This window comes from Zosterops lateralis (genome assembly GCF_965231275.1).
Source record: "Zosterops lateralis genome assembly, chromosome: 5".
Classification (NCBI taxonomy): Eukaryota; Metazoa; Chordata; class Aves; order Passeriformes; family Zosteropidae; genus Zosterops; species Zosterops lateralis.
Genome location: NC_139766.1, coordinates 9,647,477 through 9,665,664, shown reverse-complemented (window position 1 = coordinate 9,665,664; position 18,188 = coordinate 9,647,477). Strand labels below are relative to the sequence as shown.

Genomic DNA, 18,188 nt, shown 5'->3' with positions numbered 1-18,188 from the left:
GCAGGGCCGGTGGGGGCCAGCGGTGCCGCGGGTTCGGAGCCCGCCCTGGGAGCCTCTGGCAGCCCCTGGCACTGCCTCGCGGGGAGCCGCGTTCTCAGGGCACCGCACGGGCCGCCCCAGCGAGGCGAGAGCAGCCGCTCTCTCGGTGCCCGCAAGTCACGGGCAATGCACAGCGAGTAACGCGCCACCCCCTCGGCACAAGCGGCGGCCGCAGGGGCTCCCGGCCCTCCGGTTTTATTTTAGGCTGCACAGAGACTCTTACAGGAACAAGACACTTAAAACTTGGCGGCGTGTGCCGGCCTTCCAGCGATCCGCTCCTGCCTGCGGACTTGCTTTATCAGAGGATACTTCTTGCGCACACATACTAAACATACAGGACATACCAGAAACAGTATATAGAATTTTTAAATCATTGATTCGATTGCTAAGCACTTTTAAAAAATCAGCAGTATTGTGAAGTTTCCAATTGCAACCACTGATTTTAATACAGTTACTTGTTAATACAGACTTTAGTTGACAGCTGATAAGAACTGGCAACTCAACTTATCTCACACACATGAAACTGGTTCCAGCAATAAAAATGGAGAACAGCTTTTGGAACTTCTAAGAAAATCAATTTCCAGTAATTCAGCTTGGTTATTGTTAGCAGACATGAAGAAATGAAGCAAAGCTCATGTCTCTGAATATTCAGGCCAACAGAAGTCATAGATGACATTCTTGCCAGATACTCACTAGAAGAGTGCTCTGCCAGTTAACTTTATTAACATGTTAATAAAAGACAAACTATTTGAAACAGTTCTCTGAAAGGAAACCTATCCTTAGTCCTGAAAGCAATTCAGCTTAAAGCAAAACCTTATTTCGTTATAGAAGTGCTACAAAATGTGAGCTTTTAAGATAAAACTAGTATTTTCCCCGATTATTTCATTATAAAGCTTGCAGAAACGTTTCTCTGGAACATGTGGATGATCATGAATTTTTTATTTAGCAAATGACACATGATAAAAGATGACAGCAGAGTTGGAACGCTGCACACTCTATGCATGTGCCACTTCACACTTTGCAATAAATTTAAGCGCAGTAAAAGGAGCATAAGCTCTTACCAAAGATTAAACAAGCCACCAACCAAGGCAGCCCTTGCAAGGCTGTTTTGAAGATTTCGATCAAAGTGTGCCAGTCCCCCGTGGGCTGCTGACTCACCGGCAGGAGCGCCAAGGCAGTGCCTGCCCACAAGCTCAGTGCTCTTTGTTCTCCCTGTCCTTCCGAGCTCTATCGGCACTGAGAGGCTCATTAACTGTGAGCTGAGATAACTGCAAGGTAACTCAGGGTATCAGGTTTTTCTTTAGTGAACGCCTTATCAGTAGGTTCTCCCAGCCCAAACGGACTGATCCATGGTTTTGCGTGTATGATGTCACTGATCTGCCCCACGAGCTCCCGCACTGGCAAAAATAAAGCGGTGTAAACCAGGCAAGGGGCAAGAAAAAAAAAAAAAAAAAAGCAAGGCAGGATTAGAGAACAAACGTTTTTATAAAGTCGGCATTACCTCAAAGAAAAATGAAGTTCCAATTAACAGTGCATACCTAAAAGATTAGCTGAAATTTAGGGGATGACAACTAATCTCAGCCTCAGGAGAAAAAGAAAAGAAACATGCTTTTACCTCGTCTCTAAAGTTACCCGTTGATTTAATGCTTTTAAGGTGAGCATGCCCACAGTATTTTTCACCCTATCCCGAAATCCCACTTTGGGCAGCATTTCTATATTTCCATGAACTGTTCAGCAGGTAATTGGTACCACTCCATGGAACTGCTGGCCCATGTGGTTTGGCATATGCACGGATAATCTGCAATATGTCACATCACGGTTGTATCATTTTAAGGTCATTTAATTTGAAGCTCTTTTGTAGAGCATTTGAGGGCTTTGTCCTTCAACTCATGTTATAAAATTACAGTAAATGTGCTAGTGAAAAAGAGCCCATCCCGATAATTCTGTCTTTTCACATGGAAATTTATGCAGAAATCTAGATCAAGACCATGAGATAAGGTATCAGTTGAGCCAGTACAGAACTAGGGCACTTTTTCCTGGATTCGACTATCTTACATTGGTAAAAAACTTACACTATGCATAGACATTTTCTGCTTCAAGAAATTTGATTTCTTTTAATTATCATTTTCCTTTTTTTTTTTTTTTTTCTATCCCAGCTACCACAATAGACATAATAAATAAATCACATTAGACAGTAATACATGTGGTTGAGATATGTGGCAGTGTTTTGCTTTTATTTCAGGAAGTACAATGCTCGAACATCCAGGAAAACAGCTCACACAAGAACAGTCAGTGGTTTGGAGATGCTGGAACTAACACATCACATTTAACAGTTAGCTTCCTATGCTTGCAAATAATTCTGATGTTTTGGACACAAGTGGATCATGGAAAAAGTTACCTACATTTCGTGTGCAAAACTTAAGTTACACCACAAGAACAATTATGAAATAAAAAGGAATTGTTCATTCAGCAGAAGAGACATCATCATCACCAAAATAAGCCAGGCGAGTAATTCAAAGCGAATATGATTCAACTTAAAGATGCTTTCCAATAATTCAAATTTCACTTCCTAAAAAGAAGTGTTTTCTGAAAATCTATGCGAAAATTAAGATAATTTCAATGTTGAATTCCTATAATGCTAATTTGTAAACCACAAAAATATTACTTTTTGTTGTCATATTTTAGTAACTTGTAAACAAGTATTCTCTGCTTGTATAAATGGCTCTGAAAAAAATTCTTACATCAGTGTAGTTTGAAAAATAATTGAAGTGCATTCTAAGAATGGATTGTTAGTTTGTTTTAATAGCTTCTATCATTGATTTATAAATGAGACAGTTTTATTCTGATTTGGAGATAAATTCTCTTTCATACTCAAAAACATTCAGGGCTACTGTTTGAAGAATGATTTGAGGGAAAAACGAGAGACAAGAGCTATTAAAGGCAAAGGTTTGTCAATAACTCTAGTTACAGATATACCACAGGTTTTTTTTCCTACTTACTTAGTTTTAAGCACTCATTTCTTCAGCTGAGACCGTTCTATTGTTGTTCTAATCCAGAAACAACACCATCTCTATTATGAACAGACCTCAGGGGGCAGGGGGAAGCTGACAGCTTTTTTAATAGGAAAAAAACAACCCTGAGGCATGAAGATTCTATTCTGCTGATCACAACATTGAAAAGCATTAAGCAAACCAATAAGACACTGGTACATTGTTTCACAGTCTCTGAATTTTGAGCTAAATAGAGAGGTTTGAGGTACACACAAGCAGACATGAAGAGTTACACACACAAATGCTTGGAAACACGCCACAGGAAAGGGGGGTTGATCTCATGCAAATAACTCCATGGAATTTCATAGGTCTTTCCAAATCTTGCACCAGTAGAACACTGGATTGTCTCACTAACAATTAAAGCCTTCTAACATATGGGTCTAGAGAGTGAAGTGATGCTGAATTACAAGAAGTTGTGTTGGCTTCCCCCATCCCACCCCAACAGTTTAATGGACGTAAAAGGCTACATAATCAGTAAACACAACCTGCTATTTCCCCCCTTCTTTGTCCCAGTTTTGTCCAAAAAAACATCAAGAGCTATGTTCATACTAAATTTCTCACACTGATACCTTGCTCTCAGGTGTTCTCCCCTCTCCGTAGCCTTTCCTTGCTTTCAAAATGCATCTCCAAGCTCCTAATACCCCAGTAAAGACCTTTAACCAATGTTAGTCACCTTAGATTAAACTGCATAACATCTTCCCCTCCATGTCCTGTGTAAGGAGAGTTATGCTGATTGCTGATCCTCCCAGTTCCTTGTTTTTTCTAATTTTTCATGGGATTCACAACAGATAAGATCCAGTCATTATGTACTTGTATTTCTAGCCAAAAGGGATAAATCTATAGTACAATAATGCCATCTTCAGCCTACTGGGGAAGAACCAATCAACTAACCAAAAAGAAAAAGTAAACTCCAAACCCAATGACATTTAGGTTGTAATCCTGCAAACATATACTCACTCAAAAACAATTCAATAGTACTATTCTGAATTTAAGAAAAAATGTGCGAAATTAAAGTAAAACTGAAAAAAACCAAACAAATTCTCACTTTTTTACAAGGAATTCCTTTGTCCAAAGAAGTGGACATGTAAATAACCACTTCTTAGGAACAATTTCCCTTTTCTCTTCATTTGACACTCTTTCTTCAGAGATTCCTGGAAAATATGTGTTAAGCCTCAACACTCCAAAATAGAAAAGTTGATTTTATTTTTTATTAAGTTAAGATTCCTCTCCATCCAAGACTGAAAGAAAACTTGAAATACATGATAAATAGATTTTCAGGGTTTTTTTAAGTTGTTAAAACCAATTCCTGTATTTTCTTCATAAAAATTATTCAGCTTGTGTCCGTGGTATTCTTGCTCAAATTTCAAATTACTCTACATGGACATTAAATCCAGACTGTCACCCTGGATGTCTGGTGTTTAGAGTCACCTTTGCCTCAGAACAGCAAGCCTAAGATCTTAAAAATTCAAACTTCTTAATCAGAGAAACGATGACTTGTCCAACCATGTAGGTATTTATAAAAAACTTTTGTTACTTCCCCATTTTTCCATTCCCATTTTTTTAGAGTTCTTCTGTTGCTGTGGTACAAAATAAAGAGGGTCAGGTCAGACTGCCAGCTCATTGTCTCGCACATAATGGTTCTAGCCAACACCCTTACTTCAGATATTTCTGTCAAGCCTCCCATCCCTTCACTATTACATCAGACCATCTTCCAGTAATTCATTCAAACTCTCTCACCCTCTGCCAATTTCTCCCTTTGTAGTCTCTAAAAGAGTAATTTTGCTGTCTTGTGTGCTGTTTTAGACTGGAGGAAAAATGCACTGAAAACACAGGAAAATAGTCTCATTCCTCATTTCTGTGGCACAGCAGCCAAGAAGAACAATTTTAGAGAGACACCAGATGAGCCCCAGTAGGGGTCTGTAACACACTGGTTTTCCATTTTTTCAAATTGTCATCCATTAAAACTTTGTTTTTAGAGACCAAATACCATGAATTAAAGCCTGATGATAGGCTTGAATATCAAATTTATCTTGTGAGTTTCTCAGAAGCAGCTGAAATTTCTTCCAGTGGGTCTACAGATCACAAGACAGACCTTTTTGAGGGGAAGGGGGTGCTATTCAGTTGCCCTGTGTGTACAATACAGTTGCTCTGTGTGGTCTGGTTGGTGCCCCAGATATTTGAAAGGGAAAGAAAATGCACGCACAGTTGAGACAAATCTTCAGAATACGCAACAAAATATGAAACTAAAATCATGTCTCCAACTCCAAAGGCATTCCATTGTATTTCAAGTACCCAACTCATTTTTGAAAACAGAAGAGGCTCTCAATGAAATGTGCTCTTTAACTTGACTCTCACATCCAGATTAGTAGTTTTACTGGAAACTTTACAAAATAAAAGGTCTGACCTACTGTGAGTCCAGAAGAATGGAAGTTTGCCTAGCTTTCAAGCAGCTTTTGTCAGTTTCACTAATGAACATCAGGTAATCATAACAAACTTCAATACCAGCTCCATATCTGTATTAGGCAATCATTAAAGGCATGTTTTAATGTTTTTGTTTTAAAAGTCTATAAGAAAAAAAATATTTACATAATTAAATTCAATACTTAATGCTACCTTGCCCTTCCCCCAGTGGCAGTGATCACTGTCAACCCTAGAACATTGCATGATACAATTTAAGCAGAGAGGACATTAGTAAGAAGAGCCCGTGCTTTGTTTTTTAACCCATTATAAAACTGTAACATCCTACAGGGAGTTAAAAACTATTTCATTTACAGAAAATAAAATAAAACTCTGTCCGCACAGGTAAAAAGCAATCCTTTCAGTAAAGACAATAAAGTTCTCAAAATATAGTTATAAAATTTTGGCATAGGTCGACTTGCATGGTTCATGACAAGAAGCTCCATGGAGAGGATGTGTAAGATGGGTAGAAAAGAGGAGAATGGGATACTTCAGCTTGTTACAGGATTAGGCTAAATGTTCAAAGTTCTCTTTATACAGAAATACAGAAAGAGATTCTACAGAGCCTGATAATAAAGAGCAATTCCTAATAGCTGGCCACAGTGCACTGAATTCCTTCTTGTTTCTTAGCAGTGGCTTGAGAGATACATTAGGTAATAGCACTGCCATGCTGCTGGATAATACCAGATTATTAAATTTATCAGTACAGCAATTTTACAGTTAAGAAAACTGCTAATAAAGATCCTAATGATCAAGAGGAGTTTTACCAGGAGCATAGTCAAGTTACAGTGATGCCATAGATATCATCTCTATGCTTTAAAATCCTTTTAGTATTTCTAGATTCATTCCACTGGGGAAAAAAAATAATCAAGATAAATCAAATTCATACAGAAACACACTCACTCAAATGGCACTCATTGCTTTTTGTACAATTAAGCTTTAGTGAAAATATACATCTTAAAACAAATGAAGTACAAATGTACAAAAATCCTTGAACTCAGATAAAAAATATATATAATACAATTTGCTACAGAGATATAAAACATTTAACATTTGCTCATCCTTTCTGATGAGCATAAAATGATTTAAAGCCTGGAGGACTCCTGCTCATCATCACTGCAATCAGATTTAAAGCAGACCTGCAAGAGAAGACAGACAGGCAACTCAGCTGCAGAACTAATACTATTCTTTATTTGTGTGTTTTATGGGGCACAGAAATGCTGAGGGGGTGGGTCTTTTTCTAGCACATTTTACTCCATTCTAACTAAATACTTTCAGAAACTCAAAGGAATCCACAATCTCAACCCCAAATCTCAAGTCATTAAAATTTAATTAAAGTTCTCTCCTTCTTTTAACTTCACTAAGACAATTAACTGCAGTCCTGTTAGTTCAAAATCAACTGAAAACTCTCAAACCATATTCATTTTTTTTGGCTTCTTCTCAATACATAGAACCATATCCTGGGACAGTATGAATCCTGCTGACTTTTGGCTGGAAAAGACTACAGTAAGACACAAGCTTTAACTTTAGTTATGTGAGAATACTAGTACATTCAACCATTCCTTCTATTCCATTACTCAAAGTGGGGGAAAACTGTTTTTGAAAAGGTGAACTAAAAATTACAGTACTATTATACGTTCCATTAGCATTGTACCATTTTAGAAAGGTGAATTGCCAGCTGAAGACAAAAAATTTCTTCATGCAATTTTAATACATGGCCTTGCTGTGGCTACTTAACAATATGCACCTAGCAATTTTAAAATTCCATTTCTGCTTGAAAGCAAAAGTAATTTCTACCCAAGTATTCACTATTGGAATGTACTCAAGCTTCTCAAGATAATTCCTCTCTAAGTGCAGGCACACTGAGCAAGCAGAATTATATATAACATCTTGAACTGCAAACCTTTACGAATAGTCTATTTCTTACATCCTGTAGACAATTACAAAATATTATGTGTCTTCTAGGTAGTAAATACTCAAATTCTCTGAACAGGAAGTTCTACTAAAGTGTAGAAGTCTGTGTGTAAGAAAAGGCTGAGCATTATCAGCTGTGTAAAATTTATTATGTTGTTTTGGTGAAGGCATTAAACTACTTAAGATATTTTAACATTTGTTTCATGATACTTCTCATTTATTTTGGGGATATTTCTATTTATTTGCTTATTTATTGGATAGATACTTATTTTTTCTTATAAACTTACTTATTACTAGTTTTTACAAAGGGCCTCAGTTATCTCTGAAGACATATCCACAGTTTTAATTAAAAAATGGTAAAAAGCAAGGCCCAAATTAACCTCTTTAGCAAAGGAAGGTCTATAGCAGAGCTTTTAACAGAACCCACTACCTTCTTCCCAGATAACTAGAGGAGGACAGAATGCTGAGGTAGGAAAGCTTCCTGGAGTTATTGGGACTGCCATAATTTCTGAAATGCAGTGGAGGGGCAAAGCCATAACAAAACAGATTTCATTAGTTTCAGTATGCAGTGAACAACTTGGTTTTCCTACCACAAATTAGTAATAATAATTAAAAAGAATGGAAGTTAATTTTCTTATGAAAGAAATGTCCTTACCTCTCCACTAAAAAGTCTGTGAAAGAAGCCTCTCTTTGGCTTAGGAGACTTCTCTCTGTCTGGTGACACAGTACCATCAGTTTCATATGCATTGATATCTTCAAAGCATCCCGTTTCAATCATCTTTGAAACACATGAAATATAAATGAAATATCCATAAAAGCCTCTCAAACAAGTTCCAGGTTATATCTATTTACTCTGGCTGGGTACTCCTTAAAAATTCATCAGCCAAACTACACCACTGTGTCCAAAAGGAGGCACAAAGCTCACATTGACTCTCCTTGTGCACTCAACCAACTAAAGAATAGCAATGAGAGCCCTCTCACACAGGTAAGTGTCAGGTGCTCCCTTGCTTGTTTAGCATTCTAGCCTTTCTTCTGCTCATGATGCAATAAAGAGAACCAGAAACAGATCTTCCTTTCAGGTATTCTGTTCATTTCAGAACAGTCCAGCCAAAAAAATGTAGCATCTCTATGCCCTGGGCTGAACTTAATTAATAAACATGACGTGAGAGGAAAAAAAAAGATACAATGAAAATGGGTCTCTGGAGAGAAGCAAGGGATTTTGAAATCATCTTTGTCTGTGTACACAAAAACGAAAGAAATAAAACCACAATTACTGGGCACAGAAAGGACAGCAGGAATGCCAAAATGTAACCAACAGGCAGAGTCAGAAGGGGGGATTTAGGCAATGCCCAATCCAGTTGGCATTTACCAGTAAGTGCCACTGGTACATGTCTGTCACAACAGCAGGCAGCCAAGTGAATATACCTTATAGAGGGAGAGATGGCATAAAGAGGACTAAGAAAATATGCAGCCTGCTTTTGTTGTAAACCATGACATTGGGTAAATTATGGAATGGTGAGAGAAAGTCTTGACAGGCAAAAATTTGAGGGAAAGTTCAGTAACATGATTTAAAAGAAAAGAGCACAAATGCACAATGAAATCTGCAGTTCTTCCTTGAAGAAAAGGAATTGCCATTGCAAGAATTCCACAACTACTTCCAACTTTATCCATATCTGCAGGGTTAGTTATTAAGCTGCAGTGCATTTTTTAATGACTAGATCATATTCTGAAGTTCAGAATTACAACACACTATAGAAAAGACTTCTTTCTCCAAGGTTCACTGTTTCTCAGTGAAAACTTTCTATGGCAAATTATACCTTTTCAAATATTCTTCTTAATGTCATGCAAAAAAAGCAAAACCAAACAGGATGTACTTTTTCCTCCAAATTGTTCAGAAATTGCCCATTTTTTGTGTTCAAGCTTTAAATAAAATGCAATCATACTGAGAGAGAAATAACACTAGTAGAATTCAAGACAATAGTAATTTCAGAAAGTCACAAATAAATTATAATGAGGGGAAGGCACTCATAACAAGAACTACAATTTTAAGTAATTGTTACTGAGTGTTCTTGCTGAAACAGTAAAGAGGATTTGAATTGCATGCAGAGACAGCAAAATTCTAGTACTCTTTGCAGACTACTAGAATATTCATTCACTAGACATACAAAAAAACTTTTGAGGGAAAGTTTGACTCAACTGATATTGAACTGTTTGTTTTGAAACCTTGAAAAAGATGAGTCTGCAATTCTGTATTACTGTCACTTGAATACTCTATTGATACACAGCCTATACACAAATAGCTTGCACTGCACCTATTTGCTTTTGAACATTTGGAATAACATTCCATCCCTCTCCTGTGAACAGCAATACTGAATGTGACTGAACAACAAGGAAAGGATGGTCCTACTGATACTAATACTGTCCTGTAAGCTGTGCTTATGATGACAAGATGCCAGACTTTATTTATGCAAGTTTACCATAGATCTCAGTTTTTAGCAAGTTGTTTATGTTTTCAGATCTTTTTTTCTGAAGCCTCTCAGCACAGAAGTCTAAAGCAGAAACCTCTTTACATCTCTTAGAGAAAAAAATCATTATATCTTTTATTAAATATTCTATATTGCTGTACTAAAGAAAATTATCTTCTATGAAATGCACATTACCTCATTTTGCCAAGGTATTGAGACACAACCTGTCACAAATTTGGAATAGAAGTCATCATCTGTGGTATCCAGGTTCACTCCTTTTACTGTTGAGAACTGCTCAATGTCCAGGACATCTTTACAATAAACGGCACGTGGCTGCAGTACAATACAAGATTGCTTCATTAAAGTTTTGGATTTGTGGATTTTTAATTTGGTTTTATTTTCCCTAGATGAGCAGAAGGGAGCAAAATGTCTGCAATTTTACCATTTCACATTGCTGATCACCAAATTACACTGTTCTATGGAACAGAAGTACAAAGACTCTCTTCATAAGGCACCTGAGCAAATTTATCCATTCTACAAGTAACAGAAAAGAAATACTGAAGCCAGAAATAGCTTGTCTGGATCTCTTAATTCTCTTGTCTGGTTGTCATAATTCACTCATCTTCTGTCACCTTCCTTTCAACTCTGGAATATTTTCTTCAAAGCTATTACTCATTTCTTTTGCATCTGAGCAATGGAAGTGGACTTTTAAGGGCTACGAAATCAGCTACAAAGCTCCCTCGGGAAATACCATTATTGTAAATTGTTCTGTGATCTCAAATGAAATACCACAAAGCAATTAGTTATCATCAATAGCTACAATGGCATTTTTCTACCAATGTAACTAACTTAAAACGTTTCTCTGGAGTTCATATGATTGCTAACATAAAATTATGACAGTTCTTGCCTTTTTAGATACTAATCAAATCTGTCTCACCTACTTACATCTGGCAAGAATGGAGGTTCTAACATGTTAGCTTCCAGCCTCTTGAAGTTGATGTTCTTGAAAATAGGATGTTGCTTTACAACAGCAGCTCCTCCTTCAGTGCAACCCAGTCGTTCCCCTGGGTTTTTAGCAAGTAACTGCAGACACATGGAAAAAAAGTTGATTCATGATACAATCCCACAACTAAAAAGTATATCTTACATACAATGTCTTTCAATCAGTTTATTTTGCTACTTGGCCTCTTATTAGGTACATTTATCATATATCAAAATTACCTGGAAACTCAAACAGCAACATTCTGGAAATATATTTTCAATAGACAAAAGAATCCCTGAAAGGACATGATTTGAAGATTATGCCCAAAGTTATATGAAAATATTTTAATTGATGCCATGTTGAGAAGACTTTATGGTACAGACTGTGCAGTAGGCTTTTCTTTCAGGAAATACAGACTTCTATTTTTTTCCTGTGGGCTTAAGTAATGCACGTATCTTGCATGAACTAGTACAGAAATATTGTGAAGCTTTCTGTATAAATTTAAGAACAGGCAAGATAGAAAAAAAAAAAAAGCCATTGTCTTATAGATAATGTTTTAGGTGAAGAAACTGGTGTACTACTCAGCCACTTGTTGCCATGCACTATCCAAGTTGAGTGTACTCCATCTATAATTTCAAGTGGTCCAAGCAGTACTAGACCATTTCATTCATGTGACAAATAATCAATTTATGCAACTTTCCTTCATCTTGAGAAAAGTTCTGAATTCTTGAAGTTTGATAACTGAACAGTTCATGAACTATCACAAACTTTCATGTGAACTAGAGAAAGGTTTAGGAAATCCAGTCTTGAAAAAATTTCAAGATTTTAAAATAAAGTAGTTGGCCTCTTTAATAGGATTAGAAATTTAATTTTCAAACCTCTATGTCTCTTCACCCACCATCCTGCAGATGGATTTTGCCTCCTCTGAAAACTTGTCCGAGTATGTCTCCTGGTCTTCCTTTACTCTCCGGTCAATCTCATCCCGTTTAACTCTTTCCTTGTGCTTCCTGAATGGAGACTGTCCTTCAATCATTTCATAAATCAAACAGCCAAGACCCCACCAATCTGGACTGAATGTATACTTTTCGTTTTTGAGCACTTCTGGAGCTACAAAACAAAACCAAACACACACCCACAACATTTCACTTTAAATTGACTAATTGTGTATATTGGAAAAACTCTCAGGTACTCTCTTTGGGCTCTGTGCAGACATGTTTGTGTACAGAATCCTCTGTACTTTGAAGAAACTTTAATTTCTACAGTGAGAACTCTGTTTATATCCAACAGAAAATCTTAATTTCTTTAATGCTTAAAACCAGTGTCCTTTAGAGAATGAAAAAAAAACCCCTGAAAATGAAGTTTTCCAAAGCACGGAAATAAATGTATTGTCACAGCAATTTCTCTGCTTACTTGTGATCGTAAACCTCTTTGAATCTCAGGAAAAATTAGGTGCTTACTTAAAGCTCTGCCTAAAGCTAGAATTTTCATTCACATTTTCAAGATTTTCAGTGGGCTTATAATTATTAACATCTACAAATGCATATTACAACCTTTCTTCTTCCCATAACATGCCTAGTGACTAATTCAGGTCCAATACAGTTCGTATATTCACAGAAGCAAATTTTCTGGTGAAATGTAACTGCCAAAGGATGCTTTACATACCCATGTAACCAACAGTCCCAACACGTCCTCGGACAGTTTCACCTTCTGGAATCTGCACAGCTAATCCAAGATCTGAAATCCTGATATGTCCTATTTATGTTAAAATAAATTATACATAGTTGGCAAAAATAATGTGATTATTATCACTTTTAAAACAAAAAAATTCTCTTGTACACATCATAAAAATCCCATTGGAAAGTATCAAACATTCATATAGCCCTAAGTTTATTTAACGTAATTAGAAAGGAGTGTTTTATTCAGCTATTCCTTAAAAATGTGAAGAAAGAGAGGTACAGATATAACTGATTTTCTGAGGGTCATACAAAAATAATTTGCTTTTAAGCACTCTAATTCCTGGCTTTGGCATAGGCTGCTGTTCTTGGACAAATAGAAATGCTCATTTCAGATTCTGTATCTATGCATCAGACACTTGTGGTTTTCCATTCGGTATACCCACCACCAGCACTTAGCTTTCTGACATCTCAATAAAACTTCAAAGTTAACTTAATTTATTCCAAATGCGAGAAAATTGTAGCCTGTACTGAGAGAGCTTGTTTTCCTGTAATAAAGTACCCCAATAATGCCAAACACGAGTACTTAGAATTGTTATACCAATTCCCACCCCAAACCAAGACCAGCCCAGTCAATAACCTACTCAAAATTATTTATATTGTAACATGTCAGTTCAATCCTGGGATTTCTTCTTCTCATGAATCACTCCTAAGTGGATAACAGTTCTATTGCACTTTATCAGCCAAATTTCTTGAGTTGACAACCTTCCCCTATCATGTATGGCCTTTAGAGCTATACCTCTAAAACAGAAATCGTCTGGCTTGTCATGCACTGCTCAGTAGGGAACCAGTCCAAGCAGGGCAACGGGAATAAATCCACCTCACCCTCCCTTACATTCCCATGGACAGATATAGTTCTTTGCTGGATAGACTCATGAACTGTTTCAAGCACATTCAAAACATTTCAAGGCAGGAATCGTATTGACATTTTAATTTAAAAACATGTATGGTATTTTCTTAATAAAAATGTAAAAGTCTAGACAGAAGAAAGGACAATTACATTTTCAATTCAATTTTAAAACAATTTTGTAGAAAAAGTCATTGCTGAGAAAGAAAAAAAGATCAAATCCCCCAATTATTTCTAATAGTGGTTATAAGGACAGGGATATTGTTGTTCACAGAAACACTACAGACTCACAGAATGATTCAGGCTGGAAGGGACTTCAGAAGGCCTCTAGTAAAGCCTCCTGAGCAAGCAGGCAGCCCAAGGTGTCCAAAGCTTTTTAAATACTTAAAAAGTATTTAGAAAGCCTCGAAGAGTAAACACTGCATCACCTCTCTGGGTAGCCCATTCCAATGCCCTTATATGCTGTGGCATTCAAAAAGTTCTACAGCATCAATATTAGTTAACAGCATATTAATTTCTTATGTACATGTGTTAGATAATCAGGGGATGGGGGGAGAGAGAGAGAGAGTGTGGAAAAAGTCAAGTACCATTCTTTATACTGGTTGGAAATGAGTAAATGCTCTGGAGCAGCAAATGCAAGTTTAAATACATTCTGTTGCTCTTGTATTCCCTGACATCTGATGAACTCCTTTACAAGTGCAAGATCCGAGCTCCTGAAGCGATTTTCTAATTAGTCCCCTGTGCTCTCTGGAACTTGATCAAAATATCCCTGGCAGAGAGGAAGCATTCTAGTGCAGTCCTGCAAGGCTACATTTTTCCTCAAAGAAGCTTTCAGCTTTTCCAAGACATTGCTGGAGAGAAAAATTAAAGAATGCATTTGATGTCTAGCAAAGCTTTAGCTCTTGTAAAGTGACTTCTCTCAAGCATCATCTTTTTTGAAATTTATCAGTCAGAACATGCTGACTTAAAAAAAAAATACTGTGCTAATGACTTCAAAAGTAGTTTTTCCTCAACTAAAATGCTCAGCAGTTACAAGAACAAACTTGTAATACTCATCCACAGCTTAGAAGAGAATTCCTGCACATGTTCCACAGTCAATTAAAAAGATTCTGGTAATGACTTGCATACAAAGTCATGGAAGAGAATTAATTTGGCTTTTGACAAACAAAAGATTACAAACATTTATTCTGTACTGTTTGTATTTCCTTGATTCCTCCCAGCCACATATGCATCAGGCACCATCAGTCCTCTTTTAGTCAAAATGTTAAAACAGAAATATTTCTGATTTCTTCTTACTGTCTAAACATTCTCATTTACTAAGTAAAATTCTGGCCCCCATCTAACAAATCATGTTTCCATAGTTGAAGAAAAGACAAACAAAACAAATCCATATAAAAGTTGCAGGGATCTTAAATCAAGACAAGGGGGAAAAGGAAGGGCAAAAGGGAAAAAGTAGCTATTTGAAAGGAGAAAATTGACCCTTCAAACATAATCATGGTTGACTCCCAAAGTTTTCTCCTGCTTTCTAAAAAGCAAGGCAGTATTTTCTTTGCTAAATTAAGATTCCTCGATTAGGTCTCCTTTATCATGAAGAAATCCCTTACATTTCTGGCACGGTATTAATTAGAGGTATAATTCCTGATTTCAAAATTAATTTTAATCTTTACTTACCACAGTCATCAAGAAGTATATTCTCAGGCTTCAAGTCTCTACAAATTAAACAACAGAAATGTGAATTAAACAAAGACAAAACTATTAGCCCTTAGCCCTCAAGTGCAACAGATTCAACAGAAGACTTCTTGGTTCTGACTGAAGCAATTTTTCTAGTTCTACCTATAAACAAAAACAAAAACAAAACAACAACAACAAAAAAATTTCTCCTGAGGAGAATCAGCTTTACAACTCCCCAGTGTTAAACACTGTGCTGGCTGCAGTTTGATCCTGACCCCTTGCTGTATTTCACCCCAGGGCATCAGAATATCAACTAAGAGTAATAAGCCCAAGACTAAGCACAGGCTTAATATCATCCATTCAAACTCAATTTCTTTAACTTGGACATGCAACTTTTAAAGCTTCCTAGACACTTCACCTAGTTAAGATTTTTTGCAATATATTTCTAGAAGTTTCCTATTACTTTTTTGTAAACATCAAAGTTTCACAAACATTTTTAACAATTAAATGATAGTAAGACTCAGGAAATACTAAAAGGGCAATAAATTCAGCATTGCAATTTTGCCCCTTGTGCATTTTTACTTTGAGAACAACAGAAAATAATGAATGGAATGTTTGAATTTTCTTCTGCTTAAGAAAAATTTGGAAAGTTAAAGCTGAATCAGAAATTGTTCTAGGATTTATCCCCTAGCAGATTCTCCTGAGGATAGACACACATGTAGGCATAAAAATCTGTAAAAAATGTACATTATTATTTATAAAATTGCATTATAGTTAGTTATAATGTATATTGTTAATTTTTAAAATTTTATTTATGTTATTTTATATATACGTGTATTTGTGGTATGCATCAGTAAGCGTGTGGACTGAAATGATCTCTTAGATTTATTCCACCATAAATATAAGCCAGCAATAGACATGTAAAACCCAGTAGTTGGCAAAAGAAAGAGTTACTGGAATAGATTATTAAAAACAATGTGTATATATACATGTATACATACAGTTGTGACAAGAAGAAGAGACTGAATAAGACAAAAGAAAAAAATTTAGGAAAAACTACTCTGGAGTTGACATTCTAAATGAGATACAACTGTTCACCAAGAAATCTAAGTAGGTTTTTTTCCCCAAAAAAATATTGGTAAATTGATGTTCTGTAGTATGTTTATTCATGGTAAAGTTTCATTATCTTATGAGATTAACTGTATACAAAAATCATAAATCATCCTCTGCTTCTCATGCTTTTAAGTCTCGACAATCCCCATAATGGTGATAAATGGACATTAAATATAAGATCACAACAGCAGAGAAACCAGGAGAGATCAGAATTAAAAAACTGAAGAACACTAGGATAAGACATGTGTTTGAAGGTCATCTTATAGGCAAACAACTAACAAGTTGGACCTAAACACAGGTCTGTGGTATGGGGTCTTTTATTTCGTTTGGGGGTTTTTTTGTCGTTGTTGTTATTTTGTATTTTAAACAATCAGTTTTGTTTTCATCTGGGCAATGTGAAATGACCTACTTGTAGCTGATGAAATCTCTCACCCCTGCTTCCCTCCCACATGTATGCCAAAACACACTGTGTAATATTGCAAGATTGGCCAAATTCTCTAAGGAACCACATCCAACCACCAACATAAGCCTCATTCACTCTGGTTCTGCCACTTCCCACTCTGTGTGTGTGTGTGTTGGTCTTGTACACTGGGGAGGGAAAAGACTAAGACTCATTATATTAAAATTATACTTTAAATATTCTTTGAAATAAATGGTATTTGGTATTACACAGCAAAAGCATAAAGACAGCATTCTTTATGTCAAATTTAGTGACACTAAATTTGTTTTGCTTGTTCTGTAATATTAATGCATTCCAGGGGTTAAATGATATATGTACAGAGACAAAACAGAGCATTAAAATCATACAATATCAATTGCAATGCATAGTTTTATAAATTCAAAGGTAAAAATAAGCTTACTGGAGGAATCTGAAATTAAAACAGAAGAAGGAGCTTTTCACATGGGCTATGACTATCCTGTTACCCTTGTGGGTGTGACATACAATGCAGCCAGGAACTTCTAGAGAAGTCTGTGAATTTCTTTAGAGTGGGCAGGAATACAATCCTATCCATCTAAAACTTATTTATTAAAATTAAAAATTAATTTGCTTTGTAAATCATAGTTCCATTTCATTTTACAAATCTTGAATCAACTTTACACTGTTTTAAAATATATCAATCATCAGGACCTAAATCAACAGCAAGAAGACATAAGAGATATATTCCTAGGGATATGCCATGAAAAGGACAGCTAAACTATTTTCTTATTCTTTTCCTACAAAATTAAATACACAGTTGTTTTAGTAGGAAGCAATATGCTCAATGCTGAAGAGATGTGTAAAAGTACTGTAGATGACACTTACCTGTAAACAATTCTCTCTCTTTGCAAATCCTCCAGACCACAGCACAGTTCTGCAGCATAGAAAATAGCCCTTTCCTCATCAAAGCCAGGATTTCCCATGTTATATATGTGAAACTTCAGATCCCCTCCATTCATTATGGTTAACACTAAACACAGGGCATCTTTCGTCTCGTATGTATAGGATAAACTAACCTAAAAATGGGCAGGGTGAGAACACAACCATTATTCATTCATGAACCCCAAAACAATTCACAGGTCTTTTTTTCCAATACAATCAACTTAGGAATCCTTTTTCAAGGCAAAAAGAACAAAACGTGCAAGTGGAAAATTGCTCTTGCAGAGTACTGGAAGACACAAAGGAATTCAGACTAATTTGCCTGTGTACATGAACCACACACACAAGACAAAAGCTTAGTGGCAGATCTGTTTAGATACCAGAGAGCTCCACCCAGAAAACAGTTACCGATGATGCCTCTCAGCTGCATGTTACCTATATTACTCTTTGTCCAGATAGCATGAGCATATTCCTTGTTTTATTAGGATCTCTGGAATTATGCACTGCCAAACCACCTTCCTGAACAACGAGACTCAAAACTGCCCTAGAGAAACTCCAAT

The 18,188-nt window shown here is 36.3% G+C and overlaps 1 protein-coding gene and 1 long non-coding RNA gene across 3 annotated transcripts in view; one reads left to right on the top strand and one right to left on the bottom strand.

The window, feature by feature from the left end:
* Positions 1 to 70: 70 nt before the first annotated feature.
* Positions 71 to 3,997, top strand: LOC310909229. The gene is made up of 2 exons (XR_014590040.1): positions 71 to 176; positions 2,282 to 3,997. It is a non-coding gene; the product is annotated as an uncharacterized lncRNA (long non-coding RNA).
* A 40-nt stretch (positions 3,998 to 4,037) lies between these two features.
* GRK4 (G protein-coupled receptor kinase 4) overlaps positions 4,038 to 18,188 on the bottom strand; it is a 36,544-nt gene continuing 22,393 nt past the window's right edge. The window contains exons 9-16 of one of the 2 annotated variants that reach the window (XM_083860829.1): positions 17,575 to 17,765; positions 15,159 to 15,196; positions 12,570 to 12,659; positions 11,806 to 12,014; positions 10,871 to 11,008; positions 10,121 to 10,258; positions 8,116 to 8,238; positions 4,038 to 6,685 (exon numbers count right to left, since the gene is read on the bottom strand). In XM_083860829.1, the coding sequence (XP_083716955.1) occupies positions 6,632 to 6,685; positions 8,116 to 8,238; positions 10,121 to 10,258; positions 10,871 to 11,008; positions 11,806 to 12,014; positions 12,570 to 12,659; positions 15,159 to 15,196; positions 17,575 to 17,765 (981 nt within the window). In that variant the 3' untranslated portion in view covers positions 4,038 to 6,631. Of the gene's footprint in view, positions 6,686 to 8,115; positions 8,239 to 10,120; positions 10,259 to 10,862; positions 11,009 to 11,805; positions 12,015 to 12,569; positions 12,660 to 15,158; positions 15,197 to 17,574; positions 17,766 to 18,188 lie in introns of those variants that run through there. The other variant, XR_014590039.1, reaches the window with a different exon arrangement.